The sequence below is a fragment of the Squalius cephalus genome, assembly GCF_949319135.1.
Source record: "Squalius cephalus genome assembly, chromosome: 3".
NCBI classification, from domain to species: Eukaryota; Metazoa; Chordata; class Actinopteri; order Cypriniformes; family Leuciscidae; genus Squalius; species Squalius cephalus.
The window spans coordinates 6,186,237-6,206,778 of NC_137124.1; the positions used below are offsets into that span (position 1 = coordinate 6,186,237).

The window sequence follows — 20,542 nt, forward strand, 5'->3', positions numbered from 1 at the left end:
AAAACGCAACACAAGTTTTTTTTTTTTTATGATCTTCAGTCTTCTTCACAGACTTTCGCGGGGTTTAACCAGACAGTTACACGAGCTCCACCAATCAGATGCATCACTGTGGGATTGTGGGATTGTTCAGGATTGTGGGTAATGAAGTACTTCTCCAAGACATCGCGAATAAAAGGCATTTATCTCAAAACAAGGTTAGTGCCCCATGAACTTTTGGCGGTTATATGAGCATATACAATCGCTTAGTACAGCCGTAGCTGGTTTTAAGTCTACCATGTATGGTTACGTTTTTATGGCTTGGGGAATAAGTCAATGGAGAAATTGTATTGAATTTTTACTTCCAGGACCGGCTGTGGGCGGGACTGTGATGCTCTATTCAGTCGCGAAAGATGCAGAAACGTAGTGCACACGTGAGTTGCTCTGTTGTTGACTGTCAGAATCAACATGTAAATGTGTTTTCTCTCCCAAGAACGGACCAAGCTGTCAGGGACCAGTGGATTAAATTCATTTTTAATGACGCGGTTCCTACAACTCATTAGGTAAACAGACAAGAAAATGATACAGCTATATTTTTATAGAATTGTATATTATATAACTATGACAACATATAATTGTATTGATTTTTTTATAGAATAGATAAGGATAGATAAATAAAACAAACAGTCAAGTAATAATAAACATAAAGAAAAAGATCACGTTACATGTCTGTAGAAGAAAAATATTGAATGTTTAAAAAACCACAACGTGAAACAAGGCAAAAACACCACATGATAGCAAACGTTGATCTCAATAACCACTGTAAGCTGATAAAAAAGTAGACTACATCTCCGTTAATGTAATCTACATTAAATAAAAGGTATAATGTATGTCTCAGTCAAAATGATTGTCTTTACCAGTCAGAGACATCTTGATGTAGACGTCCTTCCATCGACTCTACATCTTCACTTTCCAGCTCAGGTTCAGAGTCTGGCTCAAACATGTACGGTTGAATTCCGTAGGTCGCGGCCGGGTCGGGTTCATTCACAACTTGCGCCATGATCTCATTTTGGAATGATGCTGAAGTTACCTGCGGTGTCAACCCCCCTCCTTCCTGCCACCAATCAACACGCCCCTCATTAGGGGTGGGCGATACTCCAAATTTCGGTATCGATCCGATACCAAGTAAATACAGGGCCAGTATCGCCGATATCGATACCGATACCAATACTTTTTCATTTTAAAAGCATGCACTTGAACTTGTATGCACTTTCATGATTTATGAGGTGAATGCATCATTAATATGCTAAATCTGAATACGTTTTCATGACTACTAAATATTTTGTGATTTGTGCTCTCAACTCGCCTGTAATTATTAGTCAGTGACTTTTACATAACTACCCTAATTATAGTACTAGCCTACTGTTCAAAAGTTTGGGGTCTGTAAGATTTTTAATTCTCTTCTGCATTTATTTGATCAAAAATACAGTAAAAACTGTAATATTACAATTTATCATAGGCTATCTGTTTTCTATGTCATACTAAACTGTATTTTATTCAAAAAGCTGAATTTTCTGCATCATTACTCCAGTCATGATGATAATTCATTTTAATATGCTGATTTACAGCTCAGGAAACATTTATTATTATTGTCAATGTTGAAAACAGTTTCATATTTTTTGTGGAAACCATGATGCAGAATTATTTGATCAACAAAGTTGAAAGAACAGCATTTATATGAAATAGTTTTTTAACAGTGAAAAACCCTTGACTGTCACTTTTGATCAATTTAATGCATCGATCCTTGTTGAATAAAAATATTAATTTCAATAAAAAAAATTTACTGACATCAACATTTTGAACCCTTATATACACTTTTGCTTTGTTTATTGCAAAAAAACTCCCGATTGTTTCTCTGTCATGTCATCTAAGCAAGGCTTCGTTTCCCAAACGCACTGGTCCTGTGAGCTCAGCGAAGCACCAGCATCGAACTCTGTGATTGATTGGTTTCGTCTTGTATCCAGATGACTAGGAGAAAAAGTTCTATCCTACACAATTATCCGCTAACATTCGCTTATTTTTCCACTTAGAAGCTTATTTTACGCACTGCATTGCGTGCTAAATTAATAAAAATTACTGGTAAAAAAACCCACACATTTGGATCGATATTTTTATGTGAGGATCGATCCTTTTCGATACCACGTCAGTATCGATAGTATCGATACTTCAGGATCGATCCGCCCACCTCTACCCCTCATTTGCATTATTAAAATGAACGTCCACGACAGCCAAAATATCGCATCAGATCTCGCGAGACAATAATGCCTTCAGAAATAAGGGTCAGAGGAGCTCTGTGTTTATTTTTTTTCCACTTTTCTCTTTTAGAAGGGCCTGAAAGGCTATAATAGAGCGTGGGTATCCAAGGTAATACTAGGTTATGACTCCTTTAAGGTATGCTACTAGAAGTTTAGGTATTGAGGTTTTGGTCTAAGCATTCGGTTTTAGTGTGTAAGCAATGGGCAAAAACTGTAAATACACTATTATTTTACTGTTGTTATACATTAACCATGCATGTATTCCCTTATATGTTTTCTTGAGCTTATAGTTCACATTGTCACAAATGTTATCTCTTGTTGAATCGGTTTAAAAAATACACATTTCAGTTGAACACAATTTAATTGTTTTAAAGATGCATTTATTTTGAACACAAATATACATTTAGATAAATTCTGCAGATGTCGATATATTCAAATACAATTATTACTTCGATTACCTACACAGTAAAATCCCCAGTGTTAATGGACACCCCTCAGTGTTCATGTGTCCACAGCAGGGTGTTAAAATAGCATTAAAGCGGTGTTGAAGTTAATGAGATATAAAAAGAAACCCAGCCTTACCACATGCTAAATGTACAGGAAACAGGAAACTGAATCCTTACAGTGAAATGTATGTGTGACTACATATACAGACAAGCCTTACAAAATTGTATTGAGACTAATAAGAATACAACATAATGTCAGCTGAAACTAAATAGATTTAAAGCTATCCCACAACTATTAATGCAGACACTAGTGAATAAAACATCTTAATATAGCCTAAATGTAAATGTTTTATTTTATTTGATATATATATATTCAAATCAGTAATTTCATTGTTGCAGTTTCAAGGTTTTGCAGTGCAGTCCTTCATCAAAGTCATTGCATTCTCATAGCTGGTCATTACTGCCCTGCACATGCTGTCATTTGCTGAATCAGCATCTTATCCTTTAAATCCAGAATTAACCACTGCTTTAAGTGCTCCTCCAGCACCTCCAGCGATAAGTTTGCTCCCTATTTCACCCGCAATTGGTTTTGATATAGCGTCTATATACTTTTTTACTTGGTCTACAACTACGTCACAGACACCCATTAAAGCACTAAACAGTAGCCATTTTGATATTTCTTTAACCCAACTAAAAATTGATTTATGAACATTGTCCTTTGCTTTTTTTCGCTTCTCTTCTGGAGACACATTGTCCTTATTTTCCTTCATCTCCTTTTGAATTTCTTCCTCCAGCTTTTTAAGCAGATCATTGGTGAAGCAGCCATTCTCTTTCACCATCTTGTTGATGGTCTTCAGCAGATGTTTTACCTGAACTTTGTTTCTCTTGTTCCCTCGTTTACCTCTTTTCCAGTATTTGTTGTCGATGACGTGACAGCGTCCTCCACATTTATCAACCAGCTCCTGTAGTTGTCGATTGGTCTTCACAAATTCTTTAATGGTCTGTCCTTCTAGTTGCTCACCATGAGTGAATAAGATCACTGTGTGTTTCAGGACATCATTTTTCTGAATTGTTAGGAGTTTGTCCACTATATTTTTTTCATGGCCTGTGTATTTTTCAACCTTTAGAACAATGACAAAGGCATGAACGCCTCCAGCACATTTAAGCAAAGCTTTGACGATCTCAGATTTCACCTCATCGTTATCTTCTGTGTCAAAGAAATCAGGTGTGTCGACAACTGTGATCTTTTTTTTATTAACCGTTTTCTCACAACTCTTACATTCAGTAGTAACAGCATTAGCCGAAACTTTAGTGGGGAATACCGGTTCTTTAAATCCAAGAATCGTATTCCCGGCACTGCTTTTACCATTGCCTGCGTTCCCAATAAGAACGATATTTGCTGAATCTTGAAGAAAGAAAAAAATATTTAAAATGTGAGTCTTTAATTATAATCATTATATAATATATTTGGCATGTCCAACAATCATAACCTACTGTCATTTCCCATGATCCTTGTCTGTTGATGACGTCAGTCTCTGTAAGGTAAATAATATAGAGGTTATTCTTGGCTCTGGGCCCTTCTTCATAAAGGACATTAATTATAATATTTATCCAACTACAAATGTATTTGCCTCAATGTCTAAGCAAATATCTTACTCATAATTCCAATTAAAATGGTGAATCAAATGTCGTAAATCATTCACTCTCAGAATCAAATGTGTAAAAACTATTTAATTGGGGGTACAACAGCTTTCTTTTTCTTTCTTTCTTTAAAAGATACATAATAGTACCTTAGAGTAGCAATAGTACCTGTACATCACAATGATACATGGTGTTTTAATTAAGTAAAAAATTGCCTGTTGGAGGGAAAAAATACATTCTTCATTCTTGTTATACTTTTTTTAACATTCAATATACATGCACTGTAAAACAAGAAGAGTATAGCTTATAAAAAAAAAAGAAAAAATTTTAGTGTGAAAATTGCATTCCTGCGGTTGACTTGTCAATATTACAATATTGCAGTTATCGTGACAGCTCTGCATTTAACTGTAGTTTCCTATAAGTCCACTGCTATGTATATACAAGGGCTGGGTAGTATGATGATATGGTTAACACAGAATAAACTGTCTATCGTTTGAGATTTTGCTAAATTGTGTATATCGCGGTATGTAAATCACTATTGACAATTCAGAGTGAAGAAATGCATGAATGCGAATAAAAGCGCGGGACGTGCTTGATTTTAAAAGAGTTATAAGTGCAATATATCCTGAAAAAGGAACTTGCAGTGCTGACTGGCACACTGCCAACGTGCCACATGGAAAGCTGCCTTTCTGGGCGTTCACGATTTTGGGACGTGTTCGATGTTAAAAGGTGTGTTATTAAGAACAAGCAGTGAAAAATAAATCAGTGATGTGTGTTTTACATACAAGGTAATGTAAAAACTTTTTTTTTATAGAATATAGAATAAGTGAGGTTATTGACAGACAAAAGACAGGATATGTGTCTTAAAGCAATGGAACGTGTGAAAGGTTTAGGAAACTTTAAATGAGATATTGTGGTTACCGGTCCTCACTTGCTCTCACATGATCTTCAAGAAAAACTTTGCTCAGATATTTCACACAACAAATAAGCCTTCACATTCCAATACTTTCAAATTCATACACTATCATAGTTCCCTTTCGAGAATGGCCACTTCCTTCGTATTGCATAGCTAATATGCAGTGGGGAAACTCCTTTCCTCAAGAAATATTGAAGCTTAATAATTTAAAACGCAGTGCAGCTGCACAGTGAACACAGCAGAGCATCTACGCAATACTCGTTCCCTACCCTCAGGGAACCAAGGTTAAGTTAGTTACCGAGTATTTTATATTCTCATTCATCAATACTCTTAACCCTCTGGTCCTCTTCGCTTAGGAGTCACACTTGTCTCCTTCAAATTCAAGCCTTAAAATGTAACTTTTTTTCTTTCTTTTTTTTCAGGAAAATGTAATATATTTTTGTTCAATAATATTTTTGGATTATTATTTAGAATTTTGAAAGGTTTCTATGGTACTATGCAATAATTATTACATTTTTATGAGATATTTTTGCCATTAGAAGTATTTTTTTTTTTTTTACATTTTTTTCAATAAATGCAACATTTCACATTAAAATCCATTTTTTGAAGTGAGAAAAGCACCATCCAGTGGCGTTAAAAAAATAAAAATGGGTGTAATGTCCAACACGATCTCATGAAAGTGCGTATCTATAGCACGAATGATATTTCTCGTATTATTTATATGCCAAAACGAGTTAACATATAAATGATAAGAGATATTTTTATTCGTGCTATTGATACGCACTTTCATGAGATCGGGCTCGTAATGTCATGTAACCACCTGTAGGCTATACTGTAGCTCCCTATATAAATGCATAGAGAGGCTTTTTGATTCAAATCGTTTTTTTAGACATATTTTTTTATTTTTTTATTTATTTATATACATTTAGACATTCTAAAAGACTAGTTTTTGTCAAGGTTTAGATCTTTTTGTTAGATAAGTATCAGGTTTTGCATTATGATTACAATCAAACAAAAACATTTGGTTAGAAAGGGAATAATGCAAGCATTTTTGTTACTCAGTATTTGATAATTAAAAAAAACTAACAAAATAAGGGATGGATAGTGATAATTCAAAACACTTTATGCAGACATTTTGCAATGAATTGGTATTTTATCCAGTTTAATTCTGTAAGTAATACAACTTCAGAAGGGAACAGCAATTATGATCTAACATCAAAAACATAAAATAACATATAACAGCAAACAATCATTATCAAACTGTAGGTTAAAAAACAGGAATAACAATGTAATAATAATAATAAATATTATTTAAACTATATACATACATAAAAACTGTAATTATTGTATGTATTGTTATGCAACAGTTTTCAGGAACACCTATTAGGCTAAAATAAGAGCAAACACAATTATTATTTGTGTGTGTGTGTGTGTGTGTGTGTGTGTGTGTGTGTGTGTGTGTGTGTGTGTGTGTGGTTTAAAGCTGTTCCTCTGAGGGTCAGAGATGCCATAAATATAAAGTACAGTTCCTGACTTAAGTACACCAACATGAATAATTCTGCATTGCAAGTCACTTTGTGCAGGGATTGATGCATTACTGTTTCCTTTCTTTATGAACATGGTTGAAAGGTTTTTTGTTCACCCCAAACAGAGTTTTCCAAATATCTTTTGTCATTTCTGAAACTATCCCTTATTTTACGAAGACAACTGATTTGTTTTCTCAGTATTAAAAAGTGATTTGAGTAACTGAGGTGAGTTGCATCATGTTTTTATTTTATTTAAAGCTGTAGCTTTAATCAAACACACACTGATCCATTTCATCAGTCTTTGTCATTTTATTTAAATGCACCCAAGATCTGATTCCTGCAAAACACGTGACACAATGAAGAGGAACTGAACACAGTAACCACAGTCTGCAAAGAACACTGTCAAATCTAATTAGTTAGACTGACTTAAAAAAAGCATGCAAACCGATTGGCTTAAAAAAAACAACAGCAAAAAAAAACAAGCAAAGTGAAATAGGAATAGTATGTTGTACTGACAAATGCTTAGTTAGTATAGTTCACTTACACAAGAGTTCCAGTAACTAAAAAAGAGCTGAAAGTACTTCATAATTTACTTTAAATAAAATGTAACCGTCTTTTTTTTTTAAGCTGAACAGTGAACCTGTTTCTGTAACATGATCCACATGTAAAAGACATTACAACTTGTGGAAACATGTGCTCCACATTTTGTTGCAACATGTTTTCTACATATGATCACATGTGGAACATGTGTAATTCATGTGTTTTTTTATGATGGTGATCCCTCTTATTTTGTCAAAATATTTAACATTTTGCAGATTCTGCAAGGTACGTACATTTTGACCACGACCACACACACACCATGCTCGCTCACTCATTTAATGGTGTATGTACTTTTAAATGACCATAACTTGCTCAATTTTCTACCGATTTTCAAACGGTTTGGTTTGTTATAAACGTCAGAGATGTAGTTATGTCGCCACATACATACACTGCATACATATGAAAAATTATAACATACATTTTCAAGCAGTCAGAATTATAGCCACGTTAATAACGTTTGTAAGAATCCAAACCGTTTGTAAATCCGTCAATATTTCAGCGAGATATGAGGATTTGTGTGCGTGCTGCTCACTCACTTAATGCACAGCTTCACTGTGACAAGATGGCCGAACGGTGATGCCGGAATGACTGCGCCATAAGACATCTAGCGTTTATATATGATATGCCTAAGCTCATGTTAGAATTGTATGTTCTGAAAATAAAGAGGCTACACGCCAGTTCAAACTATTTATTTGTTCAGAGTGTTTGATCAATAAACACTACAGTACATAGCCTATACGAGCTGAGATTAAAGTTAGTGGGATCTAAAGTGCATCATATTCCATCATTATAATATATCAACACATGTCCGGAAACCTTAATCAGTCCTGGTAACACTTCACACTACAGCGACCATGTGACGGTCTGTAAAGGGTGTAAAATGCAAAGTACTTTACCTTCCTTTCTTTCTTTGTTTCTTCAAAAAGAGTCAAGTGGAGAGGATGATCACACCAAGCTTTTGCTTTCTTCTTTAATAAGTAAGCCTATTGGTTAGAAACTTTCTGAACAAACACGACCTGTATCACGGTCTTGAAAGTATTAACACGATGACAGGAACTGACGCTCTGGTGGACAGAGTTCTCAACCTCTATCTCAACTTTCAGGAAACATCTGGACACACGCCTTTTCCGCAAGAGCTTAAACCACAACCAGAAACAAAGAAACTTACTAAAACTCATATTTATTAATGTATACATTAACCTATACATTATACAAATCATTTTCTAAAAATTAATTTATAAATCTCTTCAATTGCATTACATTGGTCAATATTTAGGGAAGAACATTCTCATGCAGTTTCATATTTCATCTTCAGCCTTCATAAGCTATATTATATATTCCTGCAGCCATGATTCTGACAGGGGTTCAATTACTGGAAACCGGCATATTAATTTTTTTTTTTTTTTTTTTTTTTGCAGCTGTAAATTCACATGTTAAACGAGCGCCATCTGCTGGACAGAGAGTCATCCAACATGTCAGGTCATTTGTTACTGTTCAATCCTCTTGCAGAGTTTAGCTCCATCACACCAGCCTGGAAGTGAGTCTAAAGAGCTTGATTAGCTGCTTTAATTAGATGTTTAATTAGGTGTGTTTAACTAGAGTCAGTGGCCTTACATTAGCAGGTTTGGATGCTGAAGCTGTAGCTAAATGAACAACAACAACAACTAAACCTTTACAAATACTTTTGTGTTCCACAGGATAGATAAATGTCTACAGGTTTGGGTCAACATGAGGGGGAGTACATGGTGACAAAATGTTCATTTTTTGGTGAACTTTAGTTGCACTTAAAATTGTCATTTTGTAACAATTACTTACACACTCAAAACATTTAAAGTAGTCAATAGCTCCAGATGTGATGATAATATGTATGTATAAATATCTAGCATGTATAAACCTTAATCAAACAATGTAATAATTAATTCAAAATGAATTTACACCTGTATGATATTACGCTGAGTTACATTGGACCAGTGGTTTAAAAAAATATATATGGATGTATGATTCAGCTGTGGCGCCATCTTCTGGTGAGACGCGTTAATTCGCTCGACACGATCCTTACAGTGCATTATGGGTATTCTCTAGCCCTTGAGTGGATATATCTAACTCCAGAACCGCAGATACACACGTCACAGTAGAAGTCTGAGGACCTCGATCACGATCACGCCCCCCACTTCGAGCGTTGCTAAAATGCATGTTTGAGCCGTTTTAACTAACATCTTAAAATATTTTGTAAATTTTTTTGTCTCAAGGTGCACATTTATTTATTTTTTCTTTCTAAGGCACGTTTATAAAAGCTACTTAAATGTCACAATTTAACAAAGGCCTAGTCCTGGCTTAAAGGGTAACTAAACCCTAAACCAACTTTTTTTATTTAATGATTTGTAAGAATGAGGCTTTATTAGTGCTGTTCATTGATTCGAGTAACTTTTTTGACATTTGGGTATAAAGTGTTTTAATTTTACAATATATGGTGTAAAAACGTCTGAGTGCTGCCCTCTTAAGGTTGAACGGTGGCTACTGCAGTTGAATTTTCCTATTGGATGTTGCGGTGGCAAGTGACGTAAGCGGTGGCAGGTGACGTAAGCGGTGGCAGGTGACGTAAGCAGGTTCCAGCTCACCACGGCCCTGATACGAGCTCACCACGCCCTTGGTATGAGCTAGCAGTAGATTTATCTGTGTACAGTGGTCAGGAGGGTACGTAGGTGTAGTGTTGCTGGTTGCAACAGCACTGCTGGACTGCATAACTTTCCAGCAGACTTGGAAAATAGGCGCCAGTGTTTGCATGCACTTGGCCTGGAAGACCGTGAGTGTGAAACATGCATTTTCGCGGGATTTCTTCTCCAACGCAATAGAGGTGGAAATGGGCTTCTCCACACAGCTCGCGCTGAAAAGCGACGCAGTGACAAACGCTGCTCCTCCTGCATGGACTCCACCACGGACTCCACCACAGCAGCGGCGTCTTGATGTGAGTGATCATATTTAATCACAATTTATGGTTAGGCTAAAGTTATTCCTCTGGGGTCGACAAACGCGTCGGCGCATTTTGCTGGATTTTTTCACATAGCGGCAAAATATGAATATGCCTATATAGAGAGCGCACGCTATTGACATCAACTTGATAAAACCAGAGAATGACGGGCTCTGATAAAACTCATCAGATGCATGTACTTTACGTCGTCTTGCGACCCTGTGAGCAAACTCCATTTTAGAATCTGACAGCAGGTCTCAGGTGCACGCCCCCCCCGCTCACGGTTCGTCCCCACTCGCTCCGCTGGGGTCTGCCCACTTTTCTAGCATTTTTCAAATATTGACAGTGGGTGGAGTCAGGCTCTGACCAGGGGTTTAGTTACCCTTTAATCTAAGCCCTGTTTGTGAAACCGGGACACTGAGTTACACGGAGTGTGAATATGTTTAGCTTTAATGTTCCTTGCGATGGACATCAGGTCTTGAAAATTATCAGCAGGAACCTCATAACTTGTGTGTGTGCCAGGTTGTGATATTTGTGCAAGCATTTCAAATCTAAAATGCAGATCTACAAACTAATGTTAAACCCTTATGAACAATAATGTCTATTAAATATTAATATTATGATGTTGTGTCCTCAATGTGACCATAAACTGATGTAATTTGGTTTTTCATTAGTTTTAGTCAAAAACAACAACAGTTAATGTGAAATGAGTGAATACACAGCAACACACACACACACACACACACACACACACACACTGATGCCTTGATACTGTATGCATACAATCGTGTATTTATCAAAACCAGAAAGTACATAAACACACACCCTTCACACACTGAAGACAACAAAAAGAATCAAACAAGTCTTTATATCTTACTTTTTTTTCTACATTTTTATTGCATTGCCATTGTTTGTGCATTGGAGTGTTTGCAAAGGATTGTGGATGACCAAAGGACATGAAGGATAAACTTGGTGCATCCTTTAAAAACGACCGAATGAAGGACGCGAAACGAAGGTTGCTTTCAAAGGATCTTTACATTGAGACGTCCTTCAACGGATCTTGATGACGAGGCAGCTGAGATATGAAGCCTTACGATTGAGAAGAACCCTTCATCTAAACACAGCAAGCTCAGTAACGCTGGCTTCTTATTCACTGAATTCAACTCCACAATAGTTCATTCATGTTGCATGAGCGCCATCTGCAGGACAGACAATCCATTCAACATGTCAGAATCATACTAAAACAACAGCAGCACATTTGTGTTAATGTATAAAGAGATAAAACAGGGAGAAGTGTTTAGTGTGCACTGAAAGGAAGTGCTTATAAGAAAAGAGCTCAAATGTGATGAGATTTAGCCGTTGTTACGCAGGCCAAGATTATTCTATATATTATAAGATGTGTCCCATTCCAGGGGCTGCATCCACTTAGAAGGGTCCTTCTTTCCCCGGGCCGTGAAGGACAGAACGAGTGGATGCTGGCAGCCGAGCCGATCCTGCGCCGGTGATGACAGGACTTTTATTTTTCAAAGAAAATGGAGGGTGATAGTTCTTCTGTTGTGGCCGAGGAATACATTTATCTCTCTATAAATTACAGAAACGTCTGTCTGTCTGTGTGTCTGTGTGTCTGTCTGTGTGTCTGTCTGTCTGTGTGTCTGTTAACCACATATCTCTCGAACCGTTTGTCCGATGGATTTCAAACTTGACAGGTGTCTCGCTACGGTCACGAGTAAGTGCAGTGCCAAGTTTGACGTTGTTTGGATGAGAAATGCTAAAGATATCGTTAAATATATAATTTTTAAAAGGTTGTGGTTTAAAAATAAACATTCTGACAATCAGTCAGCTACACTGTTTACTTCTGGATATTATAGTTTGGTTCCAAAATGTGATAAATCCATTTTGATTAATTTGAGTAAAAATCTGTTTTCTTTACCAAGAAACCAACATTTACTAAAAAACACACACAAAAACTGATTTTGCACGGGCACTTTGCACTGCTCCCTGACACGACAGATGTGGATGTAATTCATGTTCATTTGTGGATGTAAACTGAATCTATAAGTCAGCTATGCTGTTTACTTCTGAATATTATATTTCATTCTGGTGCGCTTAACGTTATCGCTACTGTGTAATAGTAGCCTATGCTATTCACCAACTAAACATATCCTATTTAAAGGGGACATATCATGCTAAATCCACTTTTTTAGCCCTTAAATGCATTTTGTTGTATATTTGGAGTGTTTAGAAGTACAGAAAATATGAAATTATTCTCTTCAGGTGCTTCGTTGATATCTTTATATTCTGTTTTGGTCATATTTTTCAACCTGTTCCGATTTTTCTGTTATCTATGACGTTTTGTGAACTAATACGTCACAGTATTTGCAGCGGAACTGCCAAATAAGGATATTGACTCCCGGCCCAACACTTCGAGCAATCCGCCATTTCTATTTCTCACTGCAATTTTGTAGTCCAAGCTAAAGGATGCAGAAGTTACGAGAGGGTAAGTTAAAATGTTCGGTTGTTGGATGTAGTAACCCACACGCTTCATTACACCGTCTAATGTAGATGAACTGCCGCGCTTGTGTCAGGACGCATGTTTAACTGAAAGAACGAGCAGAGAGAGAGACCCGGTCGCACGCGCGCTCACTCTCTCTCTCTTCAGAGCCAGACGAACGTGTAAACAAGACATCACCGTCTCCAAACTAGACGCTGTCTTGCTCTTTCTCCCTCGCACATATTAATCAAAATAAATCGACACGGTGGTAAAAGGTCGGAAGACCAAAGTTTCATGTGTAAATACAGTACACACCATTGCGATACATCCATATGAAGACGTTGTTCTGCAGATTCGTCGTCTTCATTTTCATCTCGCTCCGGCTCTGACTCTGGCCCGAACATGTAAGGCTGGATGGACAAGTCTTCCGTTGTTGACATTTTGTTAATAACGTGTGAATAAAAAGTTTCTGTGCCGCTAGATAATCGTATCTCTGCTATCAAACTACAAAAATGGCTGAACGGGGTGGAGTTGAACCTCTGCAACCTGTAGAGGGGCGGGGTATGAAGTGTCTCAGTTGTATTTAAAGAGACCGCACCAAAACGGGTTGATTGAGACGCACCTCAGAAAAAGGGTAGAAAAGGGGCCTGTGGAGCTATAATAATGAGGAATTCAGACCCAAGCATTGCAGTTCCGCTTTATATAGACTACAAATGTATGATTTATATGTAAAAAGGAACAATTTAAAAGCATGATATGTCTCATTTAATGCGATCACAGTCTCTTTCACGGGCATCATTTGTAGTTGCCTATTCACAAGCTGTTTGCTCAAGCATAGCGTTTTCTTAAATATATTGGTAAAAGAAGCACTTAGAAGGTTGTGGTTTAAAAATAAACATTCTGACATAAACACTCTGTCAGCTACACTGTTTACTTCTGAATATTATATTTTATTCACAGCCATCATTTGTAGTAACCTAGCCTGCTCCCTGAATTCAATGCGTTCTCAGTCTCTTTCACGGGCACCAAACCAACAATTACTAAAAACACACAAAAAAAATGATTTTGCACGGGCATTTTGCACTAGTAAATGTAAATATTGTGTTTTAATTTACTCAATAAGCTAGCGAAACAAGTGTTAAAACCCTGGGGTCTTTCTTTCTTAAAAACGTGAACTTAAACCCTGTTAATGAGACAAAGTGTAATTTCTGTTGTTTATTTTTTAAATGCATGTAAATTAAAAAAGAAGAAATTGTTTTATATGTTATTTTGTTATGCAAGTTATAATTTGTAAATGAAATAAAATAAATTATGTACATTTTTACTTGCAGTGCTTTTTTCAACTATTTACAAGATAAGTTACATTTAAGATCAGAAAAACTTACCAGCCATCAAAACGGCTTCTGGGCGCTCTCACCTGCCAGCTGTGAGAACAGCTTTTTGTTTGCTCAAAGGACAAAAAAAAGAAACAGAAAAGAAGAGAGAGAAAAAAAGACAGCCCGCACCAGGGTTGAGAGGTCTGAAAAAGGCTTGTGGTTTCACAGCTCTCAGAAGGGTTTTAGAAAGCATCGAAGTGCTTGGCTCTGAAGCAAAAGACTGAAGAGCAATCGTTAAATACCTGCGCTGCGTGGCTGAGCAGCTGATGCAAATGATTGCACGCCAATGTGCATTGGCTCGTTTAGTTTCACTCGAAGTAGATTGGCCTCTCTAGCGAGATTCCTATTAGTCGGTCCGACGTACGTTGAGAGTGACCGACTGATAGGGTACATACATTACAGTTACATAAATATATATTATTGTCAGAGGTGGGAGACTCGAGTCATATGACTTGACTCGAGTCGCAATTTTCTGGACTTGATACTTACTTGACTAGATCTCTGAAAAGACTCGACTTGACTTTAGACTTGCTCCTTGTGACTTTATACTTTTTGACTCGGACTTGTGCCTATTTACTTGAAATGAATTATTGTGATTTTTTTATATATTTAAGAATGAACTCTTTATATGCATGCGTAAACCGCTAGACGCTATCCGGAAGCCGCTTGCCGCCTGCCAAAACAGCAGATCCCTCCGCAGACAACATGGACACCGCAACACCAGCCCCGAGGATAATAAAGTTTGGGTTTAGAGATTACGCGTACACGGCCAAGAAAGGAACGGCTGTGTGTAATATCTGCCAAGATAAGTGATTCATCGGCCACAACTTCAAATTTCATTCGTCACTTCAAGTTGGACAGCAAGAAGTAAGTGGTTGGTCACTGGGCCAACGCAAAGGTTTTGCTAGTTTTCAAGCCCGAGGTTTTCTGTGGTATCTATCTTACTTTCAACTTAAATCAGGGATGCAAACAGCACGCTTTTCTGCGCCTCCCGCTTTTTTCACGTCAGTTTGGGTGACAAAGTCATCTGAAGTCATTCCATAGCTTAATGTGATGGACAGAAGTCTATTTACATCATTAAAGTATACGGAAACTCATTTTCCCTCCTCTGCGGCTGTCAATTATTCTCCATTCAGTATTCAAACAGCGCGTGCGCCTCTTCCGGTTGGATACATGGTAAAACTCTCTCCAATATGATATATTCACATTATAATCTGTAGATAAAAGGCTGTGGATTTGCATAAAATGACTTTATTTTGTTGGAGTTTGTTGCTGTTTTTAAACGACTCACTACCGTCACTGTGTGCTTGTTAGATCACACATCACAAGGACTATGAATCGGCATCAAATGCACAATAACTGGAATTTAAAATTGTGAAACAAATGGTCAATAAACTGTTGGACAGATATACACTAGGATCTGTGCGCTCGACATTTCTTTGCTTTGTGCCGTGAACTTTTAAATGCGCACTTGTGCAGCGCAGCGCTGAACACTGTGACTCCATGTTGCTTTGAGCACATCATTCTGCACCCGCAATGCGCATACGTGCGCTCTGTTTTGAAGCGTTTCAGATTATCATGGTTTTGCGCACTGAAAGATTATTAAAAGCCTATATTTTTTTATACCTAGCCTGCTCAATACATTTAAAATAAGCATAATTTAATTGTATATTATTTCTGTGTAGTGTAGGCTAAATAAATAAGTCTAAATAAGTAATAAAAGTCCCAGAGTTAAAAAATGTGTAAAACAAGCCTGTGTGTGACTTGGTATGACTTGATGACTAAGTTGCGACTTGACTTGACTTGAACCTTACAACAGAATGACTTGACTTGACTTTGACTTGCAATGTTAAGACTTGGACTTGACTTGAGACTTGCATTTAGTGACTTACTCCCACCTCTGATTATTGTAACGTGCTCCAAGAACCAAGTCAGAGTCAGGATCTAGATGCAGATAAAAATGATGTTTAATGGCAAAAAACAGCATTAATAATAAAAACAGTAATTCATGGCTTGAGTGTAGAACACAAGACACAGAGTGTAGAGCTTCACCATAGCAATGAACCATGGAGGGCACGTTCACACAAACATTAGAAGCAAAACACATTCAAATAATATATATATACTGAAATTCGGTCATCATTTACCCTCATGTTGATCCAAACTCTATAACACAATAGAAGATAGTCTGAAGAAAGTTCAAGCTGTCATGACATTTGGTCACATGATGTGTGAGAAACAGAGTTTGCCAGTAGTTAAGGTTCATTTTACCATGTTGTCATTGGGAATAAAAAGACTGAAGAGTATGACATAAACACATTATATTCAATAAGCAGGAATGAAATGTATTTTTATTCAATGTAAGTTTGCCATTTTGCTATTAAGACCACACATTTCTTCTGCCTTCTTAGCCATAGATAAGCCATTATCCCAGGTATTCACTGCTACCTTTGTTATAACATCACACACAGAATCAGCTTCATCTGCAGTATTCCATGCAGTAACAATGCCTCTCACAGCTCCTACCACACCTCCTATCACACCTCCAACTACAAGCACACCTGTAGCCAACGTACCTGCACCAACTGCTGCTGCTCCTCCTCCCACTGCTCCTACACCTGCTGCTGTAATCGCTGTTTTTAGCGTTACAAATAATTGTAAAACAGACATAACTAAAGCTACAGCAATAGCCATTCCGAGAAGAGCACCAAGCACGGTCCCTGTTGCTACTCCTACACACTTCTTCAGAAATTTGTAAAGAATACTTGTTTTTGATTTTTCTCGTTTTTCTTCTGCAAGCAAAGTGTCATCAGTTATATTCTCCATCTCCTCTTGAATTTCTTCCTCCAGCTTTTGAAGCACCTCATTGGTGTAGCTGCCGTTCTCTTTCACCATCTCGTCGATGGTCTTCAGCAGATTTTTCACCTGAACTCTGTTGCTCTTGTTCCCTCGTTTACGTTTATTCCAGCATTCGTGGTCGATGACGTGACAGCGGCCTCCACATTTATCGACGAGCTTCTTTAGTTCATCTTCACAATCTGTATCAAATTGTCCAGGTGTGTCAATAACTGTTATCTTTCTTCCATGAACCTTCCTCTCTGCTTTTTGACATTCAACTCCTGCATCTGAAGCTGAAGCTTTAGTGGTGAATACATTTTCTCCAAGAATTGTATTCCCGGCGCTGCTTTTACCATCTCCTGTTTTCCCGAGAAGGACAATCTTTCTTTCTGGCACTGACACACTGGCTGTTGGAAAAATAAACGTCTTTAATTTTAAGTTCCATGCTGTTTTTGAAACTTCTTTATATGAAAAAAAAAAAAAATGGATTTTTCTTCTGTTCCTTAAGCATTCAGTAGCTCGTCTCTCTGCCATTGTAAACAGATTTTAGACTATAAATGTGACATTGTGCAACAATTATAACTTACAGGTACACCCCATGATCCTTGTCTGCTGGTGATGTCAGCCTCTGTAAACAGGTACATGATATTAGAGTTGTTCTTGACATTAATTATTTGTGATGCTTCTGCAACCTCCAAATTATTTGTTTCAATGACTGTATGATTTCATTTCAAAAGTGATGTCCGGTTTAGGTAAACTGACATCTTCACTCTTTATTCAAATATGTGTAAGCATTTGTTAAAAATATAGCGTAGTTGTGCTTGGAGTTATATGAATACATAATTTCTGCCCAGGTAATGCTAAGAAATTATGAATGCAAAAATAATGAAATATTAATAACTGATTATGTTTTAGTCAATGTATGCTTTTTTCCAGTAAGTTTTTTATTTTTCTATGCATTTTTTATTTGCATAGTAAAATAACAATTTGAATCTGTAGTTTGCCCGTTTTTTGCCAAATATTTTTATGTTTCACACTTGTAGGGTCATTAAAAACAAATATCCCCTCCAGACATGGCCACCGCTGTGTGTGTGTGTGTGTGTGTGTGTGTGTGTGTGTGTGTGTGTGTGTGTGTGTGTGTGTGTGTGTGTGTGTGTGTGTGTGTGTACAGTATATATAAAAGGACGTCCGATAACTGAAAGTTAAAATGGTAAAAGGAGTTTTTCCTGCTAGTACAAGTTAGCAGGATCTAAAGTGCATCATATTCCAGCATTATGAAATATCCACAGATGTCTGGACACTATAATCAGTCCTGGTAACACTTCACACTACAATGTGACTTTCTGTAAAGGGTGTAAAATGCAAAAGTACTTACATAGTTTTACCTTCCTTTCTTTGTTTCTTCAAAAAAGTCAAGACAGAAAGTGGAGAGGATGTTGATGGATGGTCACACCAAGCTTTTGCTTTCTTCTTAAATAAGTAAGCCAAAACTTCCAGAATATTTTTTTCAAGAAAGACTTAATACATTTCTAACGAACAAACACGACCTGTTATCACGGTCTTGAAAGTAGTAATACAATGACAGGAACCTGATCTGATGAGAACATCACAACTTGCAGGAAACATCTGAAGACGCGCCTCTTCCACAAGAGCTTAAACCACAACCAGAAATAAAGAAATTTATAGTATAGTACCTAACTCATATCTATTCATTTATACCTTAGGATTGAAGTTATTTTAGTACAAATCTCTTTAATTGCATTTCATCTGTCAAGAAGTCCACAATCGACTACTGTGGACTTCGACCGAAAACAGGATGTAAATACAGGTATGTGCGCTGGCTGAAATAAACATCACTTTTATCCATATCTTTCACATCTACTGCAGTCAGATTCACCGTGTTCACTTTGAAAGGAATCACTCCACATGGCTGGGCACTTGTAACATCAAGGATGTTAAGAGGCTAAAAGCAGGTTTAAAACTTGCCCCATTGAAGTCAACAGGGTGCAAATTTTAAAAAGAGGATAACACGGTGTAGGCAACACCGATTTTTGTCGTTGTTCTCTGTACTGACAGCACTCCAAATTTACAAAAAAATGAGCTCACTGTTAAAATTGACTGGAGTTCTACATTAAGGCTGTAGTTCTGTGTCTGAAAGCCTAATGTGGTGTAAAGCTGTTCCTCTGAGGGTCAGAGATGCCATACAGTTCTTGATTAAAGTACAATAATCACGTGCAGGGATTGATGGATCAGTGTTTCAATTACTTTTGAATATTATTTTTTTCACTCAAAACAGCATCCTTAATTTTTTATGTTGTTTCTGAAACTATCCCTTATTTACAGTAGGAAGAGAACCAAACTGTTTTCTCAGTATTAAAAAGTGATTTGAGTAGGGCTGTGTATGCATTGGCATTGGGGTTTTGTTATTGTTATTTTATGGTGTTCACACTTTGTGTTGTTTGTCATGACTCTGTGGTGTCGACAGTTTCAGCTCTTCTGCCGCTGCAGCTTTAATCAAACACACACTGATCCATTTCATCAGTCTCTTTGCCTCTTTATTTAAATGCACCCAAGATCTGATTCCTGCAAAACATGTGACACAATGAAGAGCTTGTAGAGACTTTATTTATAGCTTTATCTTTGCTTTAATTTGTTTTTCATCCTTTTACAGTTTTTACCAATTGCTTACACACGTTTTCAAAACTGTCTCCTTTTTTCAAAACTCTACACACAATTCTCAAAATTGCACACACAAAATGCAAAATGCCTCACATCTCCTTCAAAATGCAACACTGCGTTCAAAATGCCATAAACACAAGTCAGAATGAAGCATTTGCATCAAATGGCAAACACTTCTTTCATAATAATACATTTTTGTACATACCATGTAAACACTGCTGTTCTAAATCTAAAGTCCCGGGGGGTCCCAGGAATCCATTGTTCAAAACAGATCATCTGACCTTTGACCTATTTAGGCCTATACTACAGTAAAGCAGTGATTGGTTAGTGATCAGTTAAGCAATTAGTGTCTGCACATATGAGGTGTGTGTGTGACCTGGTGAATAAGTGTAGCATTTTGATTGGTTGTGTTTGGAAAAGGAAAGCAAGTCACTTCCTGATAGATCTTTGTGTTTTAGGTAGAGAATTGTGTGTAGTGTTTTGAAAAAAAGTGTTTTATGCAATTGAAAAAGTCAAAGGCTGAGAAATAGCTTATGGTTTTGGAGATTTGGCATGTAGTTTTGCACTTTGAGTGAGAGGTTTCAAAAATCGTGTGACATGAAAAGATTTTGTGTGTAAGCAGTTGGTAAAAACTGTAATATGACTAAATCATGCTTTTTTGATCTCTGTATCTATTGGAAGCATCAATGCTGCTGTGAAAAAAAAAAAAAAATATATATTTTACTGTAAATATACAATAACCATGGATGTATTCTCTGAATAATTTCCTT

At 36.9% G+C, this 20,542-nt stretch overlaps 2 protein-coding genes across 2 annotated transcripts in view; both read right to left on the reverse strand.

Moving 5' to 3' along the window:
• LOC307155389 (uncharacterized protein) overlaps window positions 1–18,682 on the reverse strand; it is a 148,510-nt gene extending 129,828 nt beyond the window's left edge. Inside the window, exons 1-2 of the mRNA XM_079865987.1 lie at window positions 18,641–18,682; window positions 8,317–8,436 (exon numbers count right to left, since the gene is read on the reverse strand). The gene's annotated coding sequence lies outside the window, so the exon portion shown is untranslated. The remainder of the gene's footprint in view (window positions 1–8,316; window positions 8,437–18,640) is intronic.
• LOC307156258 (GTPase IMAP family member 8-like) lies at window positions 2,677–18,647 on the reverse strand. The gene is made up of 5 exons (XM_079867553.1): window positions 18,469–18,647; window positions 17,681–17,721; window positions 16,832–17,500; window positions 4,232–4,267; window positions 2,677–4,142 (listed from the first exon to the last, which is right to left on the reverse strand). The coding sequence occupies exons 2-5, from the start codon at window positions 17,691–17,693 to the stop codon at window positions 3,235–3,237; spliced, it is 1,626 nt and encodes a 541-aa protein (XP_079723679.1). The 5' UTR covers window positions 17,694–17,721; window positions 18,469–18,647; the 3' UTR covers window positions 2,677–3,234.
• Window positions 18,683–20,542: the final 1,860 nt, after the last annotated feature.